This window comes from Epinephelus fuscoguttatus, linkage group LG15 (assembly GCF_011397635.1).
Source record: "Epinephelus fuscoguttatus linkage group LG15, E.fuscoguttatus.final_Chr_v1".
Taxonomy (NCBI): Eukaryota; Metazoa; Chordata; class Actinopteri; order Perciformes; family Serranidae; genus Epinephelus; species Epinephelus fuscoguttatus.
The window spans coordinates 14,005,013-14,029,838 of record NC_064766.1 but is presented as its reverse complement, the minus strand read 5'-3'; the positions used below and the strand labels follow the sequence as shown (position 1 = coordinate 14,029,838).

The 24,826-nt window shown below is 40.9% G+C and overlaps 2 protein-coding genes across 15 annotated transcripts in view; one reads left to right on the top strand and one right to left on the bottom strand.

Annotated features, from left to right (window-relative positions):
- Nucleotides 1-24,826, top strand: part of LOC125901655 (acyl-coenzyme A thioesterase 5-like) — a 242,728-nt gene that overhangs the window by 204,390 nt on the left and 13,512 nt on the right. The window lies entirely within an intron of this gene.
- The window catches only part of LOC125901656 (H-2 class I histocompatibility antigen, Q9 alpha chain-like), a 238,290-nt gene that overhangs the window by 210,676 nt on the left and 2,788 nt on the right, over nt 1-24,826 (bottom strand). Inside the window, exons 1-7 of one of the 13 annotated variants that reach the window (XM_049597429.1) lie at nt 16,063-16,150; nt 15,236-15,502; nt 6,737-7,015; nt 3,209-3,511; nt 2,843-2,944; nt 2,411-2,509; nt 288-921 (exon numbers count right to left, since the gene is read on the bottom strand). The exons of 1 other annotated variant lie outside the window; for it this stretch is intronic. In XM_049597429.1, coding sequence (XP_049453386.1) covers nt 2,433-2,509; nt 2,843-2,944; nt 3,209-3,511; nt 6,737-7,015; nt 15,236-15,502; nt 16,063-16,135 — 1,101 coding nt within the window. In that variant the 5' untranslated portion in view covers nt 16,136-16,150 and the 3' untranslated portion in view covers nt 288-921; nt 2,411-2,432. Of the gene's footprint in view, nt 1-287; nt 922-2,410; nt 2,510-2,842; nt 2,945-3,208; nt 3,512-6,736; nt 7,016-14,818; nt 15,098-15,235; nt 15,503-16,062; nt 16,290-22,603; nt 22,851-23,661; nt 23,761-24,091; nt 24,194-24,434; nt 24,762-24,826 lie in introns of those variants that run through there. 11 more of the 13 variants (XM_049597436.1, XM_049597437.1, XM_049597430.1 and 8 more) reach the window with 11 other exon arrangements.

Genomic DNA, 24,826 nt, shown 5'->3' with positions numbered 1-24,826 from the left:
TTTCAGACTCTCACACTCAATCACTTACAGCTGACGTCAGTTAAGTCAGTGAGGGTTCAGGGCTTGAGTCTTTAGGGGCCGGATTGGAATTGGGCCACTCATTCCTCTTTAAATTCATTCCGGTCTTTCTGCGCATGCTCGTTTCCTTGCCCTTCTGGTGCGATGACGTCTATAGCGCGCATAGCAACGGGCTGCATGGCAACGGGTTGAGCTAGAGCAGTCGGACTCGTTGCACTCACCGGTTTCCATTCGCCACAGCACGGTCTTCTGCCTCCTTTCTCCTGCTCAACAGATGAAGCATTAGCAGAACAAGGTTGTTGTCGTACTGCTGCTTTAAGAATATAAGCAAAACACGCCCGAAAAAGGCACTAATAACAGCGTCGTCAAGCATCTTGTTATCCGGAGCGAGGATTAGTGTTTTCTTCCGGTAAACGTAAACACGTAACATCCGCCCCGCCCCCTATCCAATCAGAAACCTTCCCTGCCCCAAACCTTGCGCAGACCTGAATAAAGGCGATTTAATATTTCCCATGTAAACTACCTGGAAACACTTTAATTCCGAATGATTTCATTCAGATTCATTTCATTCTGAATGAGAAGCCATCATGTAACCGTAGCCATTGAGATCAAAATAACATGTTTAAATCTGTTTTAAATAAATAAACAAACTATTGACACAACTGGAAAATACGTGTGTTTGTGTGTGTGTGTGTGTGTGTGTGTGTGCGCAGGGGTGGCCTTTAGAGATGTAGTAGTGTTGAGATGGAAATATTTGTCCAATCAATGACATACAAATCAGGATCATTTCCCACAGTGATACAAAACTCCATCCATCCATTTCCTGTCCAGCTCATCCTGCTTCATCACCAGCAGTAACACAGATAGACGACCATTGTTCCAGTGCACAACGTGTCCACAAACCTCAAGAGACACAAAGAAAAGAAATGGATAAATAGAAAACAAAATAAATCATAAAGCCACATACTGACATCATCATTTAGCCCTAAAGACCCCATGATTCAGTCATTTAAGATTTTATAAAATGCGTATTTATCTCTGAAGTACAATTGTTTGTTTTAATTTGGTTCAACACCATTTTAATAAATTGGTGTCACTGCTTCACTAGTTTAGTTTATTTAGTTTATCAAGGGACAGTGTGCAATAGCACTAATCATTTACAAGAGATGAGGAGATGGTTGCACCAGATTTAGCAATAACTGCTAATTTCCATCTGTAGTCCCAACATATAATTTACAGTATACACAGACCACAACCTAAAAAACAAAGAAACCTAAAATACAGATGAACAGAGGACAGCACAGAGACAGTACAGACATACAATTTCCACATTTAAAATAACCAAGTTGTTACAGTGCAGGGAGGAACAACTTACAAAGCACTAAAAGGCAGTCCAAGTAGCAGCTCCTGATATAAAGTGCAAGGCAGGAATGTGCATAGATAAAGTGCTGGTGTTGTTGTTGGTAGTCAACAAAGTGCTCATAGCAGCAAAAAAAGTTACAGAGTTGATTATAGTTTAGAGTACAACGATAAGAAACCTAAATACCAACGATGGTAATTCGGGATTACAGGGATGATTAAATACAAGCAATGGTAATATGACAGGAATATCTGTAACAGAGCTCAGATAAACAGCAGAAGAGAGAAACGCAAAACGAGACATAATGACAGAGAATCAGACAGGAAATCTGACAGCAGCACCTAGTGTTGGCAACATTGTTTACTCAGGAGCCATTTCTTTGTGGCAAGGCAGAAACTGCGATAATTCCTGTTGATTTTCAAATCACTGGGGAGTCTATTCCATTCTCCGATGGCCTTGATGGAGAAAGCAGATTGACCAAAGGATGACTTTCTTTGTGGGATTTTACAGTCTCCTCTCGTTGCAGATCTTAAAGCTCTTGTTCTCTGTTCAGAGCAGGGCAGTATTAGTAGTTGATTATTTTATGTACTAAGCAAATGTTTGATAATGTACTTACAAAAGTTCATGATGTTGAATTTCAAAACATGATCCATTTTTTAATGTGTTTTTTAAAGCTGAGATTTGAGTCAAGAGTAACCCCCAGGTATTTAAATTCCTCAACATTTTTTATCGTTTGTTCTTTTACAAGGTTAAAGGTTAATATTTGAGTTTTTAATATCACACTGTATCTGACATGCTGATGTGAAGGTTTCTGGAAGCATCTGAGTCCTTCTCTTGATAATCTCACTTTGCTTCATATTAAACAGTTTCACCTTTTGTTGGGAAAAATTCAAAGTGGAAGATTTTCTTCAAAGCTTCAAAGTGTCACAGGAGTTTAACAGCGGATAAAGAAACAATCACAGAAGGGTAGTTTGAGGCAGGTTTGTTTAACAACAGCTGTGAAGAGTTCATGTCTCATATGAAGAAACTCACTGTGTGCAGGGTGCTGTGATTATCATCTAGGGTTGTTTCCCCCAGGATTCAGTTCGGCAGAGAGCTCAGGGTTGTTGTCCTGAGGTTCAGAGCATTCAGCTGAAATAAAAAGCAAAGACGAATATTTTAGTTCACGCAGTTTTCAAAATGTCCAAATATCTTCAAACACCTAGTCCCTATTTACCTAGTCACTCAAGGTGATCAATTAATGTCTACCTCTTTCATTTTATTTTTATTTTCAGCATACAAACACAAATAAATAATCAATATATCACTAAAATATGAATTTGGCTCTTCTCGTCATAATGAGCCTTACGCGGCTTAAATTTCACTTTTGCAGTCTGAATAAAAGCATCAATTCATAGTCTGAACTCAAAATAATGACAATAAAGACTCAAATAAAGAGAAAATCAATCTGTTTCAGTCTCTCACCTTTCCTGTTTTTGTAAATGATGTATCCGATCACAGCGATGAGGACGAGAGCAAGAACAACCACTGCAGCAATGATGGGGACGGTCACGTCACTGGGTTTCTCTGTTGAGTGGAAAACAACAAAAAATAGTCACAACCTGAACAGATGAATTAAGAGGAATTATTAGGGTCCAGAAGTGGGCACATGCATTGGTTTAACACACATCTGAGCCTTGACATTATATAAAAACACTAGATGGAAGAAACTGACACCAAAACTATTGAAGGAAACAAAACGTCCCATTCACATTAAAATAAATGAACTGCAGGACTGTCACAGTAAACTAAATGTGTGTTTCCCACCTTCACTTCGGATAGAAGTCTTACCTCTGTTGGTCCTGATCACTGCTTTGTCCAGTTTGGTGACGATGACCTCCTTCACACCAGAGAGCTGGAACACACACTCGTACTTCTCCCAGTCTTCAGGTGGGACTGATGAAGCGTTCAGGTCACTGCTCATCTGAAAGGATCCATCGTGGTTGGGGAGGATCTCTCCATGGTCCACGTTCTCATGAATCTCCTCTCCATCTTTCCTCCAGAACATCATGGCTCTGTTTGGGTAGAAACCTGTAGCGTGGCAGCTGACTGGAGACGAGGGAGACTTCTGGAGGAGAGACACTGAGGGAAGGTCTGCAGACAGAGAGAGGAAGACAGTTCATGGGTTCTTTATCATTATCTACTGTACTTTATAATATAATTTCTCAAATATATAATGCATTTCAAATGCATTAGTAACACATGCACTATATATATGTATGCTGTGCAAATAAACCTCAGTGAAGTGTAACTGAGAGAAGAAGGCAGAGACAGAGGAGATAATACAGTTTTTCACAACTGCTAAAACACTAAACCCCATTCTCTGAACCAAAGTCTCAGTGGCCTAAAGTCATTTTTCAAATCTAGCACTCTTTTGGCCAAACCTTAAACACTGCTCAGGTACTTAGACTCAAGTTGCAAAACTCATCTGCTCTTTTTTGCTCAACCTTAAACACATTCTCAGTCACTAAACACATTTCACACCGTGATACACTTGTGTTGCAAAACTGTAAACACTGGCAGCAAAATGTGAACACAACTCATCACAGCTGTCATCTTTTACACACAACTCATAATTGAACACACACGTTTCTAATGATGTGATCAGTGCAAGTGGGCAGGATAAAAGTCAGTTCAGAGTGCACAGGTGGCGCACGTGCATCCATCTACAATGGATAGAAAGATGAGGAAAAGTGTGTGTGAGAGGTGGTGGACGAGGAGGAAGGGGATTTCGGGCAACGATTGCACACCACAACCTTGTTCATAGGATGACAATGAGAGAAGCAGGACAAAGAGTCTAACCCAATTTGAGCAGATTCTCTGTGGCCAGCATCATCAGGACATTCACAGAAGAGAACAGGTAATTGTGTCTTGTTGTACATCTGACATACAGAATACTATTTTTACTGGCTGTATATGTTGGTAGGTGCATTTCCCCCTTTGTAGAATTGAAAGACGACCAAACGAGGGTGGAAGGACTGCTCTTTTCTCCCAACCACAACAAGCACTCAGTGTTGACATGGTCCCCCAAAATAATGCCACTTGACTCCATGAAATCCAGCAGAGAGTGACTGAAGACAATGTCAACTTTGATGGAATCACCAGTGTGTCTCTGTCAACTACTGATTGTGTCCCCCAATGCAACAGACTTAGCATGAAACAAGTGTACAGAGTGCCCTCTACACACACTTTCAGCACTGATGCTTCCAGTACAATTCTATGCTCATAGTTCTCCACTGTCATGCAAATCTGGAGCCGTATAACACTGAAGATCTCTCTACATTTCTGGGTGGTCTACAGGATATTGTGGCTGCACATGAGCAGCTGGATCAGCAAGCAGTGCATCCTGTATACGTCATAGTTTGGGACAATGTGAGCTTTCACCGTGCTGTCCTGATACATGAGTGGTTCACCAACAACCAGCGCTTCAAGGTTTTCCTTCCACCTTACAGCCCCGTTCCTGAATCCAATAGAGGAGTTTTTCTCTGTGTGGTGGTAGAAGGTCTATGACCGACAGACCTACACCAGGGAAACTTTACTGGAGGCGATGGAACAGGCCTGTGATGATAACTGTGGAGTCTTGTCAAGGCTGGGTTTGGGCACACCAGAGGGTTTGTCCCCCGTTGTCTGGCAAGGGAAAATATTGCTTGTGATGTGAATAAAGTCCTCTGGCCAGACCCTGCACAAAGACATGATGTTGGACAATGAATCCCAGACAACTAACCCTGACCGAGACCATGATAATTTTTTGCTAAATGCATTTACAATAAACATTTTCTGTTGCGAACAGGCCCTGGATGCTGTTGCCTAAATTATTTTATGTAGTGTCTAAGGAATGCTCTGTGGTGAATATATTTTTACTCACTGTGTGTGTGTGATCTGAACACATTGTTTGGTTGTGAACACAGGATAACTGGTTTTGAGGTGCTAGTTTGACTGTGACTGAAAAGTCTGGGGTTTTGTGTTTAAGGTTTAGAGAAAATGGGTGGAGGTTTCAAGAAATGTCTTTTAGCAATTGAGAAAAACTGTAAGACAGATGAGGTAGGGCTGGGCGATATCTCGAGATTTTAATATATATCGATATATTTCTAAACGCGATATAATACAGGAGAATATCGCTTCTATTGATATAGTTCATTTTACATTAAAATGAAAATACATGGGCCGCAAGTTTGCACCTATTTCTCCTCTCCCTCTCCCTGTGTTCCTGTCTCACACACACAACCTCTCTGCTCCGCCTCCATCACTCTGTGACCACAACCCCTCCCCCTCCGCCTCCATTCTCACCTGCACAACATGGAGACGGAGTGCGCCGCAGACGAGAGAGAGAGCTGGTCAGTAAATGAAAAAACAATGGCTCAATAATTTGAAGATGGTTTGGTTTTAAAGTGTCAGATGACCAGCAGCGAAATGTTTTCTGTAAAGAATGTCGAAAACCGGTCTGGCGCGTATCTCCCACGAAGCAGAGCACCGTGGAGCTTCTGGGACGCTCCAGACCGGCTGCGCAGCGCTCGCTGTGGAAATGCAGCTATTCAAGAAAATGGGAGCGACTCGGACCACAAAGCTGTTTACTGTTAAAACTGTAACACAGTGTAATTTCTAATTAATTACAGTGTGTATTTTTGTCATGCAGGGAGGGGATTTGTTTTATTTTCTTCAAGGAGCATTTTTTCAGTTTTTTTGTTCAGTTTGTTTTAAACAGTTTGATATTGTGCAGAGTGACCTCTGTTAATAAAGGTGCCTGTATGACATTTGGCACGTGGCTTAAACTTATAACTGACCTTTTTTAAAGGGTTTGCCTCTGAAAAAAATTAAACTAACAGAGACGCTATGCCATAATGCTTTGTGGGAAACCCCAATTACGTCACAGAAAATATATTGATATATATATCAAATATCGCCATTCAGCTAAAAAAAAATACCGAGATATGACTTTTAGTCCATATTGCCCAGCCCTATGATGAAGAGAGGTGAGAAGGGGAGATAGATTTGAAAGGGAGGAGGACAGTGATTGTTACAAAGTCATTTGGCCAGGCCTTGCTCGTAAAAGAGATCATCTGATCTCAAGCAAATCTGCCTGGTAAAAATGGCAGAGAGAAAGGGAGAGTGGTAATCAGTCTGTGGGAGAGAGTGACAGGAAACAGAGTTCAGAGAGAGGGAGGCAGAGAGATGAAGAGAGGTGAGAACATTAGAGAAAAAGAAAATGTGTGTCTGTATATGTTGGCTCATATTCACTGTGATGTTCCTGTTGGTTAGAAACAGAGGAGACACATGAAGATTGTTATGTTCATGAAACTACATCAGGTCATGTGACTCTACCTTTTCTCAGCAGAGAGCTCCTCCCATAGTCCACATACTTCTTCAGCCAGTCAGGATAATACTGAGTGAGGTAGTATTTCCGATCTGCTATCAGAGCTTTGTCATTGTCCCACTTGTGTTTGGTGATGACAGCCTGTGGTTTAGGAGCGATCCATGTCTCTGTCTTCAGGTCCAATGATATGAAGTCTTCTCCATCATAACCAAACTGTAAATAGCCATTGATGTTTCCAGTCTCATCGTCCCACTCACAACCATACATCAACTGGACGATGTGGACACCTGAGAGAGAGAGACACACACACACACACACAGATGCAGAGAAAGAAAGACAGTGAGAGAGAGAGGCGGAGAGATTTTTTTGATTTTTATAGTTCCTTTATTTTACTATTTAGGACCCCGCATTTTGATCAGAAAAAGATCAAAAAGCACAGAGCAAATACAGTACATCTGTTAAAACCAATATTAAAATTCAAACTAAAACCAAAAAAGTCAATAAAAAAATAAATAAAACACATAGATGAGGTCGTGCAGATGGGGTTAGAGAGATGAGTCACATGAGATGATTAGAGAAAACCAGAGTGTTGTCAGTGACTGAACACAGTGTGTTGAAATGAGTCCAGGTCTTAGTGAACTGGTCCATGTCCTGCATCTGACTGGAATATTTAAAATCTATTTGGACCCTGGCCTTCACCATCCTGCTGAACAACAGCACTACATCTATATCCACCATGCCTTCCTCTTTCCTCTTCCTGCTCACATATACTGCCATCTTAGCCTGCCCCAGAATGAAGTTTAAAAGTTTGCACTTCCTTTCTGCTGCCTTTCTGTATTTAAACCCCAAGATAAAAACCTGTACAGAGAACTTTTCTCCAGCACTCCTGAAAAGACTCTTCAGGAGGGTGAACAGAGGAGTGAGACGTGTGCACTCACTGTAGCAGTGGAAGACTCTATACCACAGAACACACACCGGTCAGTGTGCCCTGGGGCGATGATGGAAAGAAAGGAGTTCACTGCTACTGTGCCATGCACTACCCTCCACTGCAGGTCTGCTGCTTTCTTTATAAAGACTCCTCCAGGAGGGCTTCACCTCATCGCCCAGCTGCAGGTGACCCCTCCATGGAGTGTCCACATGGTTCAAAGTCCTTTCATTGAGACACTTGACTATGACCATGTACAGGGCCTTGCCAGTGGCCTCCTGCAGGCTTAAAGTGCAGTGCTGTGCATTTAAAAACCAACCAGAGCAGTCTTTAAAAACCGGATGGACAGTGACAGAGGGAAATGGATCGTCAGTGCAGGGGACAATAAAACCTTGGGAGTGCCGGCTCAGTAGGAGGTGTTGGTGTCCAGTCAGGCAGCCTCTCCAGTGCTCCAGCAGTCTGCCCATGCTCCTCATGGACCGGATCCCTACACCAGCTGCCAGGGCAGCTGCATCTTGTAGTCCAGCTCCAGTCGGGTGAACCACAGAGCCCAGAGTCGTGATCCTGGCCTGACAGAAGATGTCCCTCAGGGGTGCTGAGCTGTTCTCCATAAACCACAGGCTCCTGGAGCAGCCAGTGAAGGGAGACTGTGTTCTTCTACCTCGCTATCAACTTCCACACAGTGAAGGCTCCCCCGGTAGAAGGGTGGCAAGGTATGGAGGTCTGCCGTGCTGAGGTCCATGAGGAACAGATGATGTTTCAGACCCAGGCCAGCAAACCACTGGAGGATCACATGGGCCAGCGGTCTCCAGACCAGGTTCTTGGGGCCGTACAGCAGTCGCTGGATAAACTGCAGCCGGAAAGCCACTCCCCTACTGGCCAAGTTGACGAGTCCTTGACCGCCCTCCTCTTTAGGGAGGAAGAGGACAGCTTGAGGGATCCAATGAAGTTTGTGCCAGAGAAAATTGACTAACATAGTCTGTATTTTCAAAAGTAGGTTAGGAGGAGGTCTACATAGGCCAGTCTGTGCCACAGAAGGGATGACACCAAGTTGTTAATGATGAGTGCCCTCCCTCTGTATGACATGCTCGGTAGCAGCCATCTCCACTTCCTGAGCCTGCCTTCCATCTTTTCTAGCACATTGTCCCAATTCTTGTTTAAAACACTCTCCTCGCCTAAGAACACCCCAAGGTATTTTATGCCCCGTCTTCCATGTCAGTCCTTCTGGTAAAACCAGGTTGGTTGTGGGCTTGTTGCTGATCATTACTGCTTCGCTCTTGCTCCAGTTCACCTTTGCTGATGACATCTCATTAAACAGTCCAATGTTCCTTTTTATTGTCTCAGTGTCTTTTTGTGTGTTTACCATTAAAATGACATCATCAGCATAGGCAGACAGTTTAAATACAGCAGGACATCCATTAAAAACAACACCACTGATATCTTTTCTTAGCTTGTGGAGCAGAGGCTCTATGGCTAGGGAGTATAGCATCCCTGATAGGGAGCCTCCCTGCCGAACCCCCCTCTCCACATTAAAAGGAGCAGCCAGGCCACCATTAATCTTCAGTATGCCCGCAATGTCACAGTACAGTACCTGGATCTTAGCTATGAAACCTGGGTTGAACCCAAAAGCAGCCAGCGCCTGCCAGAGGTACTGGTGTTCAACCCGGTCAAAAGCTTTTTCCTGGTCTATGGAAATCAGACCAGTATCTGTGCCTAATGAGCTAGAGACGTCCAAAACATGCCTAATTAAAGTGATGTTATCACTTATGGACCTGCCGGGCACACAGTAGGTTTGGTCCACATGGATGACCTCACTCACAACCTCCCTCAGTCTCAGGGCCAGGGGCTTGGATAGGATTTTGTAATCTCCACACAGCAGAGAAACCGGTCTCCAGTTCTTTAGGAGCTGCAGGTCTCCTTTCTTGGGGAGCATGGTGATCACAGCTCTCCTGCAGCTCAGTGGTAGCTGTCCCCAGTTCAGACTGTCCTGGAAAACCTCCAGCATGTCTTTACCAAGGACCGACCAGAAGGACTTGTAGAACTCCACAGGGAGCCCATCAATGCCTGGAGCCTTCTCATTGGCCAGGCTCATGAGGGCTGTGTGTAGTTCACTGACGGTCAGCTCGGAGTCCAGGGCTGTATTGAAGGCAGCGTCCACTTGGGGCAGGTTGTTAAAAAACAGTCCACCTAGCTCTGGGTTATCCATAAACTCATTTGAGTATAGTTCTCTGTAAAACTGTGTGGCGTACCTCCTCACAGTTTGGCTAATACCCCCATACCCCCATTACTGGACCCAGACACCCCACACCAATGTAGAATGGTTTTGCCAAGTGGGTCTAATAAGGCACACCTCTTTATAAATGGGTTTCATGCTCTATTTTATCTATTATCCAACGGCAAACTAACGTCACCCGGAGTCACATGCAGTGCACTCGGGATCATTTGGTCTTGCCATGATCTGAGAAAGTCCCTATTTGCGTAGAATATTAACTTGACTTTTGACACTTTCACTTAGTTCCGATGTCATGTTTCCTACCAGAACAATGCTACCGAGCAAACAATGATCTGCTGGAAACTACAAGCACAGCCACATTAATAAAAGGTGAACATTGAATGCAAGTTTAGTTACATGAATGACAGCCAGATGAGTACATCAGATCTACTTGTGCATCATCTCAAGGAAATATGACCTTTTGGCCAAAGGAGTTGTGGTTATGTTGCAGGATCTTACTTGTTTCTTCACTGTAATGTGTAGGGTGAAAGATCAATATGAAGGTAAACCATGGATTACAAAAGGTCTGCAAAAGGCATGTAATAAGAAACTGTACAAAACTGTACAAAAAGTTTTTACAGCAGAGAACTAGTGATAGTGAGGAAAAATATAAGCGCTATAAGAACAAACTACTATTATGAGGACTCAAAAAAAGGAATACTATAGTAAAATATTGGAGGACAGTAAAAATAACATACAAAAAACTTGGAAGGTAATCAATTATATTATACATAATAAAAGTAATAATTCAGAACTTCCAGATTTCTTTATAAATAAAGTTAATAATAAAGTGGATGATTTAAGAAATATTGTTGATGAGTTCAATGACTACTTTGTAAATGTTGGAGCTTCTTTGGCAAAAGAGATTACTGTATCTGATGACAACAAATATATGTTTAATAATTTGATTAATACTAATGCTAGTTCTATGTTTTTAAGTGGGGTACATGAAACTGATATTATTGAAATTGTAAGAAAATTAAAAAATAAGAGATCACTTGACATCCATTCCATTGATACTGTAATTATTAAAGATGTTATTGATTATATTGTCAGACCCTTGACCTATGTTTGTAATCTGTCTTTCAAAAGGAATCTTTCCTAACAACATGAAGATAGCAAAGGTGATCCCAATTCATAAAAATGGAAATAACACTATATGGAAAATTACAGACCAATATCACTTTTGCAATTTTCTAAAATTTTAGAGAAACTGTTTGTGAAACAATTAAATTTGTTCATTCATAAAATAAATTATTAAGTGAAAATCAATATGGATTCAGAGAAAGCAGAACCACTGCACAAATGGTAGAAAAAACAAAATGAAAATGGTGAGTGTTCTGCATTGGTCTGTAATCTGCAGAACTCACAGACAGTTATTGAAGAAATTAGAGATGTAAAAGTTCATTCTTGGCTGTCCATTTTCAATAACTTTTAAGTGTCTTTTGATTATTTTTGAGTCCGTGACGCACTGAGAACAGAAACAGTCACTCATCCAGGCGTGATTGGTCAATACTGTTCATTCTTTATATCAATGACATCTGCAGATCCACACAGAAAAAACCGGTGAAAAAACAAAAATATGCGATCGATCGCTGTAGCCTCTGTATACCAGGAAAAATATATAAAAGAAACGATCTCACCCAGGGACCGCGCAGTCAGTCAGGAAAGTAATCCATCGGTTAGGTCCTGGGCACACGCTCCGTCCTCTGAGGTCGAGATGTCAGCTGGGATGGGCTCCGTGAAAGGACGGGTTTTTAAGGTAACCACTGATGGGTTTCTTTCTAATGGTCTTTTTAATTTACTTAATGTCCACAGCTCGTTACTTTACTTATACAATAAATTATCTTTAAATATTAAGAAAACAAAATTTATGGTTTTTGGGAATCCAAATGAAAGTGATTGTAATGTTAAATTAAAAATCTGTAATGTTGACATCGAAAGAGTTTCTGAGACTAAATTCCTTGGGGTTGTCATTGATCAAAAGCTAACATGGAAACAACACATTGAATATATTAAAGGGAAATCTCAAAATCACTTGCAATCCTGTATAAATCCAGAAATGTATTGAATTCCATGGCTTTACATTTGATCTACTACTCATTGATTGTTCCCTATATATCTTACTGTGTGGAATTGTGGGGATCCACCTTTAAAACCACCATAAATTCAATAATAAAACTGCAAAAACGAGTTATACGTATTATCAATAAGGCTGATTATTATGCCCGCACAGAAATACTTTTTCTAAATTCCCATGTTATGAAATTTAATGATCTGTTTTATTATAAAATAATGCAAATTATGTTTAGAGCAAAATCAGAAATGCTCCCTGACTCAATACAGAGGTTCTTTTCAATTCAGGACAGTCCTTATAATCTTAGAGGTGCTTGCAAGTTTACTGTACAAAAAGCTAAAAAAGGTATGAAAAGGAGATGTGTCTCCATTATTGGCGTTAAATTCTGGAATGATGCCAACATAAATTTAAAAACATGTCATTCTCTTTTGGTTTTTAAGAAAATGGTTTGTAAAGCTATTTTTGAAGCTTATAAGTGCGATTAATTATCTGTTGTTGTGGTTTCTGTGTTTTTTGGAGGTTGGTAGGCTAAAAAGTTGATAATATAGGATAGGCTCTTATAAGCAGTCTGCTTCTGCCTATGCCTTTTCAGTCAATATTCAACACATGATTCTTGATTTTGTGATTTTGTGTGAAATGTCAATACTGTGTACAATGTTTGGTGTTGTCATGACTGAATAAACTACTACTACTAATAATAATAAATAATACATGTTTGGTATACAATATAGCCTACCATGTGTGTTTTTTCTGAACCACCTTCAAATGTATTTATTGTTAATTCTAGGTTTACATAAAAGATGTGATTTTCAGTGTTGCCTTTGAAGGCTACAACATGACGTTATCTTGCGTTACGTTTATGAAGTAGGCCTAACTGGATTTATACAGCTGCTGCTTTATTGCTTAATTTAAAATAAAGTATCTCCACGTGAGTATATGAATATTGGCTTTATCGGCCTGTAGCACAACAATAAACGTTAGGTTTATGAATTAAGTGGATTTAAAATCGCTGGTTTTTGTATTGAAAAGCAGTGAGATTGTAAAATGTTCCTCAGTGCATGGACAGTGTGGTCACAAGTTGATCTGGCTACCTCCCAGTTTGAAGACATAGCTGGCTGTATGTTGTCGGATTTTTAATGGATCTGTTGGTGAAGTGGTGTTGTCATGGTGGTGCACCACGTTACTTGTGCACTTTTAATTTATTTTCCCATAATGAAGCAGGTTTGAATCCCGTGAAAATATTCCTTTTTACCTTTCACAAGGCTCAACAGTTCTTTAATATGGCACATGTTTATTTAGGCAGGCACCAGAGACGAAACTGTGTAGGCCTATTTAGAAAATTTATTAGAGATAGGAGTTAGATTTACAGGAAAAGCAACTTGGCCTCTTCCTGTTTTCGACATTCCGTCATAACAAGTGTGATTCAAACCGCGACTGAGTGTCGGTCCGTGACTGGGTTCCTCCAACAAGAGTCCACTGATGGATCCGGTCGGCTATGTTTTGATATTGTTATGAAAAACTCAATAATGAGGCCTTCGCGAGGACAGCTACGTGTTCTCTTCCTGGTTGAAAACAGCTGTTGTCACTACGACAACCACAGACGCATTCGGCTGAAGGTCGCCAGTTAACAGGGTCGCGAGTAAATCCGAAACACCGGCAAAAGTTTGACAACATGTCGCCTCGTCAGTTTCTGCAGCTCCTCCTCCTTCACTCCGACACTGGGCATGATGCCCGCTGCCACACACACACCAACCGACAAAAAACTCACAAACTACACTAAAACATAAACAACAAACAAACAAACAAACAAACGTTTGGAAAACACACTCACCACCGTCGATCACTCCACACTCGCTCACGCTGATGCATGCGCACAGAGAGAGAGAGAGAGAGAGAGACATGTTTACTAAAACAGAGGATGAAAATATAAACAACATTTTATCAGTAGAAAGTGAAACATAAACAAACCTCCAGTTTGGTTGAAGCGCTGCTTTATTATTTCAATGCCGGCTTTGAAGGCCGGCTGGAAACGCAGAAAGCTCTCAGTCTCCCTCTGCCAGTACTGAGGATCATCCTCTGTGACTCTGCTCATCCAGTCCTGTTTGGGTTCCATCTGGTTGGGAGGATCTCTCCATGGTCCACGTTCTCATCAACTCCTCTCCATCTTTCCTCCAGAACATCATGGCGCTGTTTGGGACTTAGAAACCTGTAGCGTGGCAGCTGACTGGAGAGTGAGACTTCTGGAGGAGAGACACTGAGGAAGGTTTTATACATCACTGAACAATGTTAGAAAGACAGTTCATGGGTTTCTTTATCATTATCTACTGTATTTTATAATATAATTTCTCAAATATATAATGTGCAATTTCTGACTGCATTACAGTAACACATGCTCTTTATATATATGTATGTCATTTTCATAATCAAACTTACCGTGAAGTGTAACTGAGAAAAGAAGGGAGAGACAGAGGAGATAATACAGATGAGGAGAGGTGGGAAGGGGAGAGAGATTTGAAAGGGAGGAGGACAGTGATTGTTACAAAGACATTAAAGATAGAAAGATAAATGAAGACAAAAAGAAAGATGGCAGAGAGAAAGAGAGAGTGGTGATCAGTCTGTGGGAGAGAGTGACAGAAAACAGAGTTCAGAGAGAGGGAGGCAGAGAGATGAAGAGAGGTGAGAACATTAGAGAAAAAGAAAATGTGTGTCTGTATATGTTGGCTCATATTCACTGTGATGTTCCTGTTGGTTAGAAACAGAGGAGACACATGAAGATTGTTATGTTCATGAAACTACATCAGGTCATGTGACTCTACCTTTTCTCAGCAGAGAGCTCCTCCCATAGTCCACATACTTCTTCAGCCAGTCAGGACAACGCTGAGTGAGGTCGTGTTTCCACTGTGCTATCCTAACTTTGTCATTGTCCCACTTGTGTTTGGTGATGACAGCCTGTGGTTTAGGAGCGATCCATGTCTCTGTCTTCAGGTCCAATGATATGAAGTCTTCTCCATCATAACCCTGCTGATTAAAACCATTGATGTTTCCAGTCTCATCGTCCCACTCACAACCAAACATCACCTGGGCAATGTGGACACCTGAGAGACAGAGAGAGAGAGAGAGAGACAGACAGACAGACAGACAGACCGACAGACCGACAGAGAGACATGTTTACTAAAACAGAGGATGAAAATATAAACATCATTTTATCAGTAGAAAGTGAAACATAAACAAACCTCCAGTTTGGTTGAAGCGCTGCTTTGCAATTTCAATGTTGGATTTGAAGATCTGCTGGGCACCCAGACAGCTCTCAGTCTCCCTCTGCCAGTACTGAGGATCATCCTCTGTGACTCTGCTCATCCAGTCCTGTTTGGGTTCTGCTCTCCTGGTGTTACTGTCATAACGAACCACTTTAACTTCATCAACCAACCCAACAACCACAAACTCTGGGAAGTTTGGGACTTGAGAAGAGGCAGTGTAGAAATACTTCAGAGAGTGAGTCACTGTGAGAAGAGTAATCATTTCAGTTTTCAGAGTTACAGTTTTATACATCACTGAACAATGTTATTTTCCTCTAAACATTATTTTCATACAACATTTCCTCCACCATGAACTGATGTTTATTTGCTCTTAATTCTGTGTAAAGCTGTCAGACCAAACCTGTTCTGCAAATCTGTCCAAGAATAAAGCTGTTCCCTGTTATTACATCACACACGTAAACAGTATCGCCCGCAGACACTGGATTGTTGAGACCAATAGTGAAAACAAAACTCAGTACGGACGTACATTATTAAAGCAGATGAGTATTTCAGTATGTGGAGTCAGACTTTGTTATCCTCTGGAAAATGGTTTAAAGTATATTTTAAATATTATACAATTTCAGAAAATATAGTATATAGGTCAAACTATGAGCTAAAATGATATGAAGCTAATATTTATGTTCAGTAGGTTGTTATTGATTATGTTTGTTTTTCTGTGTGCAGGAAAAGTATCAATATTACCTCACTGTGTGGGAGTTAATATTTTGTGTTAAACTTAGGCTGTAAAAAAAATCTTCACTTACTTGCCGAGGCGCCATGTAAGCTCAGGAAAAGTAGGCCTAGATAAATCCAGGCTTTCATTGTGAGTTGTCGCATCTAAAGCTTTGATAAAATACCGAGTTTAATGTTTGTTTACTGACACAAACACACACCAACTCATCACCTCGAGCACCGGGGCTGAAGAGCGGGAAAGAAGAAGGAGGAGGGGACTGATATCGACCTCCATCTGAGCCAATGGGAATTTAGGCTGAGCATCAATGTCACTATAACTCTGCTGAGCGTCACTTGTTACTCGGTAAAACTTTATGAAATAGGACCTGAATGAAAGTGAAAATACGGTGATGTTATTTCAGCCTGTGTAAAAGGATAGAGAGACATCAGACATGCGGGGCTTTATTGTGTTTTCTCCACTTTGTTGACATATGAAAGGAGTATTAAACCTTCTGCTGCTCACATCTTGTATCATGATGTGTGGGCTGATGTGATGTTAATGTGCAGACATGTATTAAATCTTCTGGGAGGTCAGAGGTCACTGTCAGCTCCAGATACTCTGCAGTTTGTGGGGATGCAGTAGTGTCTTATTGTTCTCTTGTTCTGTGTGGCTGCCCTGCTGGGATTTAAAACAGTCCTGATCAAAAATATCGACGACAAACAGCAAATCCAAGCGTGATGATTTCACTGATAGCTTCTCAGTGTGGACTATTATTATCTGTGTGCAATCAGACCATCTAGTTATTAAATGAGATGGAGGGGAACATCTTGTATCCCTATTGAAGTCCTGTACAGTAAGGTGTTTATGTATGTTAGGACGTTAAGGTATTATATTTAGTTTCAGTACAGGCCTACACACTGGTCTTGGCTCACATTCTTCCCACTATCAGCACACAAAATATAATGAAACACAAGATAGTTTCCATGACATCATATTTTACCTCAGTGTTTGACTTTGAAATGAACACAAGAAGCAAAGAGATCAAGCCAAAGCAGAAAGAGAGTCAGAGAGCTTCTTAATCACAAACATCAGATCAGGTCAGCTCTGTCCGACAGGCTAAATGCTCCTGAACTGATTTGGAGCTGTGGACGCTGAAAAGTGCTCCAACAAGAGAAATGTAACACCTCTGTTGATGTTTGAACACCTGATGCTGTTTTTCATTTTGCTTGATCCTTTTGTTGCCTTCACAGAAAAGTCAGCAGTGTGACAGCGCCCCCTGTGCCAATGAACAGCCTCACTGCTCCCTGAAACCTAAACAAACACCTTTGACAAAGCTGACTTCAGGAAAAATCATTTCATGTTTTAACACAACTCTGAACCTCCAACAAACAACAAATAAACAACTGCTCAGACAACTCTGTTCCCCCATTCCCCCCAGTTGTATATTTTATAAGGTGAAATGAGGGCAGGATATTCCCGCCTTTAACAGTCATTGTGAAAGGGGCTTATGAGTCAGATTCACCCCTCGCTCCTCCACAGCTCCACCCTCTCAACCAAATATGCTCACTTCTGGCTCCAAAAACCCAAGATGGCCACGGCTAAAATGCCAGCCTCAAGGCTTCAAAGCAGGAGTCCACAAACCAATGGGTGATGTCACCGTGGCTACGTCCATTACTTTAAACAGTCTATGGATCAAAACAGTCATTGTTATTACTCTGACTCATATTGTACTCACTGCTGTAGTGAATTTAATAGTAGAAATAAACAATTCCTCATTTTTCTGGGGACCCCCAGGAACCCCCTCAAAGACACCTGGGACAGAACATCTCAAAGAAAAGTGACTAATAAACAGAAGCCATGAAAAAGAAGCTTTTTGGGAAATTTAAGAAAAAAGTGATTAAAATAAATTTCAATAAACAGTTAAATATAAATATTCTCACATCTATTTTCTCATCAAGTAAAATCATGTTGTCATTATCTCACTATTTGTTTAATGTCTTGATCTCCAACTGATGTTTTCTCTCGCTTATCTTTCTCAAGAGCCTTTTCCCTGGATTATTTTTTAAATTTGCAACACAGGGATTTCCGCTCAAATCTGGAGATTTGCCAATTAAATTATGGTCATTGTCAGAATGAAATACAAAGTCAGACATTGTACTCGTGTACTTGAGAACTTCTACAGTGGTTATAGTTTCTTTTAAACGGATATGTTACCGAAACTTCACATTTTTAACTTGTGAAAAATACCTTTGTTCATATGTCACACAGGTATATACATGACATTCTATATTATACATTACATCTCTATATTACTACAAACATTAGTACCATTACTTAATCATATTATATATTGGTCTGGTGTTTACTGTTAACAGAGTCTCATTGACTCTGCTACCTTTAATCCCATCACTGCTGCTTTACCTTGTTTTTTTGTTTTGGTTTGTTTGGTTGTTTTTTGGTCTCCAAACACTCTTGTATAGTTTTCTATAATCTTATTTTAGTTCCATGTACTTCTTATTTCTTTCTGATACTGTCTCTATATATCTGTACAACTTCTGTCCCTGTGCAGCTGCAACAACTGAATTTCCCTGCTGGGTATCAAGAAAGGTTTTTATCTTATCTTTCCTCTTTATAACAGCTACAGGTCAGGGGTCACGTTCATTAAGGCTCTGAGAGAATAGTTAATACAGTATTCATAGGGCTGTTACATAAAATAGTAAGTGTATGTGTCCATTTACAAAAAGACTGAGACCTCTGGAATATCATTAGTTTTATTGAACAACAAAACAAGAATAAAAGAGATGTCATTCATTGCTGTTCAATGTCTGCAAAAACAAAAGAGAAAGAAACTGCCACATGTCACTGTGATATAAATGATTTTCTAAGTCATTATATGAATGCTAAGAAAGTTATTAATGGAAACATCCCACAGTTAGATTATTACTATCATTCCTGTGTGCTGTGCTGTTCTTTTATATATTATTTAAATATAACAACTGAGCAAAATTATCACAGTCACCAAAAAACAGAAATTTGGGAATCTTTGGCACTTTATTGAAAAGCAAAACTTGAGTACAAAAAAACGCAAGAAATAATTTGGAGCATTGCCATTCAGTTTCTTTATTTCCAAAAAACTAAGACAGAAAATGTCCTTTGTCCCCAGATATTAGCAGGAAATATTTACAAAAAGATTTCCATCAGCTCTCAGTTTCCTTTTCATCCCTCTTCTCAAGACACTACACACAAGTCTCTATATTTTGAACACTCTTTTCCAATACAAATCTCACTGTTTCCACATGGAACACACAACCAATCAAAGTGCTAAACACTCAAGTCTGTTGAGCAATTTACAATCAGAGCATGAGGAATACAAAGGGCCAAAGGAGAGCTCCTGGTTTGGAGAACAATGGATGGATTCGAAGGGAGAGGTGTCCAGAGAGGCAGAGGAGTACAGGTGAGAGGAGGGAGAGAAGGGAGAGGGGAACAACCAGGAGGAGGAGGGCAAGGTCGAGCAGGGGGAGGGCAAAGAGGAGGAGGAGGAGTAGGAGGAAGAGGTGGACAAGGAGGAGGACAAGATGGGGGGAGAGGAGGCCAAGGCCGGGGGAGGAAGAGGAGGACAAAGAGGAAGAAGGAGAGCCACCATCTCAGATGAGATTCGGGCCACGATAATCGATCATGTCCTCAGCCATGGTTTGACGATGAGGGGGGCTGGTCTGAGGGTCCAACCAAACCTCAGCCGCTTCACTGTGGCATCCATCGTAAGGACGTTCAGAAATGAGGATAGGTAAGAAATACTACTCACTCGACTTTACTGTATGTAGTACTGCATACTGTATCAATACAGCACTCAATGATTACTGTAGAATATAGTTTTGTAAGTGGACCATTGTACTGTGCTGTAAACAAAGCATGTTCTACAGTATGGCACATACGTATGAGATTGGGAACTGCATTCCTACTTCGTCTATACAATACGTAATGTATGTTGCTGTATCTGTATCTTTTGCAGAAATGAAAGATTACCACAAGCAGGTGGGAGGGCACGTGTGTTCACGGCTCAGCAGGAGACTGCCATTGTGAACATGGTTGTGGAGAACAACGCTATCACCCTAAAACAAATCCAAAGAAAGATGATTGAAGACCAAGTGGTGTTCCAGACCATCAGCTCTGTCAGCCTCAGCACACTGGACCGTGTCCAATGCAGTACGCATGAAGCAAGTGTATAGGGTGCCCTTTGAAAGGAATTGGGCCAGGGTCAAGGAGCTGCGCCATGACTATGTGCAAGTAAGTCCTATATCCAGCACTGACACATTACTGTATTGCACCTGGAATACTGTATGATGCAGTTACAGTGTTTCTTTACATTGTCTCGCACGATCATGTATTGACTGCTCTAGGTCCATGTCTGATACTGTCATGCTGTCTGTTTCAGAGAGTTCTGGGGCTAGATGCAGCCGCCGAGATCCATGAATTCCTCTACATTGACGAGGCAGGGTTCAACCTGGTGAAAAGAAGGCGTCGGGGAAGGAATCTAATCGGCCAGCCTGCCATTGTTGAGGTCCCTGGACAGCGTGGAGGTAACATCACCATGTGTGCGGCGATGAATCACCATGGTATCCTCCATCGCCATGCCACCTTCGGTCCCTACAATAGTACACTGCTCCTGGCATTCCTGGACACACTCCATAACCACCTCATCCCACCTGACGACCAGTTCTTTGGGCCACAGTAGCTGGCTGGTAGTAGTATCTACAGTTTTCTGCTGTATTTCTCCCACCATACTCCCACTTCCTGAACCCCACTGAGGAGTTCTTCTCCGCATGGCGATGGAAGGTGTATGAGCTCAACCCCCAGCAGTGCGTTGCGCTGCTCCAGGCAATGGAGGAGGCCTGTGACGATGTCCCAGCTGAGGCCTGCCAAGGCTTCATGCGACATTCAAGGCATTACTTTCCCCGCTGCCTGGCGAGGGAAAACATTGCCTGTGATGTGGATGAGGTCCTGTGGCCAGACAGGAACCAAAGGCACGATGTGGCACACCAGTAAATCTGTTTTGATGGTTGTGGCTGTATTTGTTTGATTTTGGATGAAAAATTCAAAAAAATTCTGTTCCTGCAAATGTGTTGTTTTATATTTGAATATACCACAAAACATTATACTGTAATCCAGTATTTTACAAAATGGGCAAGTGTGACAGCATGAACATGCAAATGTATAATTCTGAGTGTTTTCCATTCAGACAGTAGTGTTTTCCATGTTGCACTGCAATGTTCAATTGGTGCTACAAGTGTCTACTCATATGATGGCTGTGTGTGTCATTTGAACACAAAGTTCCATTTTGAGAAGATGTTGAACTTGTTTTGAAGGCAGAGTGTTGTTTTGCAAGAGTAGTGTTGAGTTTAGCAGTTTGTGTGTGTGTGTGTGTGTGTGTGTGTGTGTGTGTGTGTGTGTGTGTGTGTGTGTGTGTGTGTGTGTAGAGTTTTGAGAAAAGGAGGTCTTCCTCCAAAAAACGTGTTTAAGCAATAGAGAAAAACTGTAACCAGCAAAATAAGTATGGCATATTGCCTTTGACTAACATTATATTGATATGATGAACTTATACTGCGAGTCTCACAATGTGACTATTGCACAAGAACACATTGCGATGGTGATGCTCTAATGATATTGTGCAGCCCTAAATTGAATTGAATTCTATGGTTCATCGTAGAAAAATAACCAGTTTTTGGATTGGATTTATGACTCCTGGACCATTTTTGCTCTGCATAGGAGTGACCCCCATCAAGTTGTTGGAAGTGACTATGTAACTTCTACTTTAAGTACATTTTAAACAAACTACTTTTTACTTTTACTTGAGTAGATTTTTAGATGGGTAGCTTTACTTGTACTTAAGTAGAATTTCATCAAAGTAAAGTACTTTTACTTGAGTAGAATTTTTCAGTACTTTTTCCACCTCTGCTGAAATCGCTTGTGCTGTCATGGATCCCACTCATTTATACTCATACCACAAGGTGAAATCAATCATCAGTAACGAGTTGAGAGTGTTGGAAAAGCAATTACAAGGGCCTTTGACATGATCTAAACATTAAATATTGTTCAGCAGTTTCCATAAAACTGTGCATTAAGAGAAATGCAAGTTTAACTTATTATTTTGAGCAGTTGTATACATTGATAGTTAGATCATTGTAATGAAATGAATAGACAGTCATCTCTGATGTAATGTGTGAATTGCATTTTGAAATGGTAATACTTTGATGTTAAGTTGTGTCATTTTGAACAGGTGATTTTAGTTCAATGAACAAATGATCTTAGGTTAATGTGTATAGTATCCAAGCAATTGGAAAAAGTGTTAGGAGTTTTGAAAAAATGTGCATTTTGATCATTAGTTTTGAGTTTTGTGTCTAGAGTTGTGAAAAGGGATATCAAGGTTCTGAAATTAGAGCTGAAGTCATTGTAAAAAACTGTAATGACAGATCAAAACATATACATTATGAAACAAAAACCAACAGCATACCCCTGATTAATGAAGAAAAACACTCAAAGACATAAATTATTTGCTTTAATCTCATTGAGATCAAAATATTATCTTTAAATCTGTTTTAAACAAATAAACAAACTATTGACACAACTGGAAAATATGAGTGTGTGTGTGTGTGTGTGTGTGTGTGTGTGTGTGTGTGTGTGTGTGTGTGCAGGGGTGGCCTTTAGAGATGTAGTAGTGTCAAGATGGAAATATTTGTCCAATCAATGACATACAAATCAGGATCATTTCCCACAGTGATACAAAACTCCATCCATCCATTTCCTGTCCAGCTCATCCTGCTTCATCACCAGCAGTAACACAGATAGACGACCATTGTTCCAGTGCACAACGTGTCCACAAACCTCAAGAGACACAAAGAAAAGAAATGGATAAATAGAAAACAAAATAAATCATAAAGCCACATACTGACATCATCATTTAGCCCTAAAGAACCCATGATTCAGTCATTTAACATTTTATAAAATGCGGATTTATCTCTGAAGTACAATTGTTTGTTTTAATTTGGTTCAACACCATTTTAATAAATTGGTGTCACTGCTTCACTGAAGGTTAATATTTGAGTTTTTAATATCACACTGTATCTGACATGCTGATGTGAAGGTTTCTGGAAGCATCTGAGTCCTTCTCTTGATAATCTCACTTTACTTCATATTAAACAGTTTCACCTTTTGTTGGGAAAAATTCAAAGTGGAAGATTTTCTTCAAAGCTTCAAAGTGTCACAGGAGTTTAAGTTTAAGTTTATTTACTTTATTAATCCCCCTGAGGAAAAATTCAATGTTTTCACTCTTGCTTGTCAGTTACACACAGGTCCGAAAGACACACACATGCACAAAGTGGAGAGATGTCAGAGTGAGGGGGCTGCCCTTGGTGAGGCGCCCCGAGCGGTTGGGGGGTTCAGTGCCTTGCTCAAGGGCACCTCAGCAGTGTCCAGGAGGTGAACTGGCACCTCTCCAGCCACCAGTCCACGCTCCATATTTTGGTCCGGACAGGCACTCGAACAGGCGACCCTCCGGTTCCTAACCCAAGTCCCAATGGACTGAGCCACTGCCGCCAATAACAGCGGATAAAGAAACAGTCACAGAAGGTTAGTTTAAGGCAGGTTTGTTTAACAACAGCTGTGAAGAGTTCATGTCTCATATGAAGAAACTCACTGTGTGCAGGGTGCTGTGATTATCATCTAGGGTTGTTTCCTTCAGGATTCAGTTTCACAGAGAGCTCAGGGTTGTTGTCCTGAGGTTCAGAGCATTCAGCTGAAATAAAAAGCAAAGACGAATATTTTAGTTCACGCAGTTTTCAAAATGTCCAAATATCTTCAAACACCTAGTCCCTATTTACCTAGTCACTCAAGGTGATCAATTAATGTCTACCTCTTTCATTTTATTTTCATTTTCAGCATACAAATACAAATAAATAATCAATATATCACGAAAATATGAATTTGAAAATTCGTCACAATGAGCCTTACGCAGCTTACATTTTACTTTTGCAGTCTGAATAAAAGCATCAATTCATAGTCTCAACTCAAAATAATGACAATAAAGACTGAAATAAAGAGAAAATCAATCTGTTTCAGTCTCTCACCTTTCCTGTTTTTGTAAATGACGTATCCGATCACAGCGATGAGGACGAGAGCAAGAACAACCACTGCAGCAATGATGGGGACGGTCACGTCACTGGGTTTCTCTGTTGAGTGGAAAACAACAAAAAATAGTCACAACCTGAACAGATGAATTAAGAGTAATTATTAGGGTCCAGAAGTGGGCACATGCATTGGTTTAACACACATCTGAGCCTTGACATTATATAAAAAACACTAGATGGAAGAAACTGACACCAAAACTATTGAAGGAAACAAAACGTCCCATTCACATTAAAATAAATGAACTGCAGGACTGTCACAGTAAACTAAATGTGTGTTTCCCACCTTCACTTCGGATAGAAGTCTTACCTCTGTTGGTCCTGATCACTGCTTTGTCCAGTTTGGTGACGATGTCCTCCTTCACACCAGAGAGCTGGAACACACACTCGTACTTCTCCCAGTCTTCAGGTGGGACTGATGAAACATTCAGGTCACTGCTCATCTGAAAGGATCCATCGTGGTTGGGGAGGATCTCTCCATGGTCCACGTTCTCATGAAGCTCCTCTCCATCTTTCCTCCAGAACATCATGGCTCTGTTTGGGTAGAAACCTGTAGCGTGGCAGCTGACTGGAGACGAGGGAGACTTCTGGAGGAGAGACACTGAGGGAAGGTCTGCAGACAGAGAGAGAAAGACAGTTCATGGGTTCTTTATCATTATCTACTGTATTTTATAATAT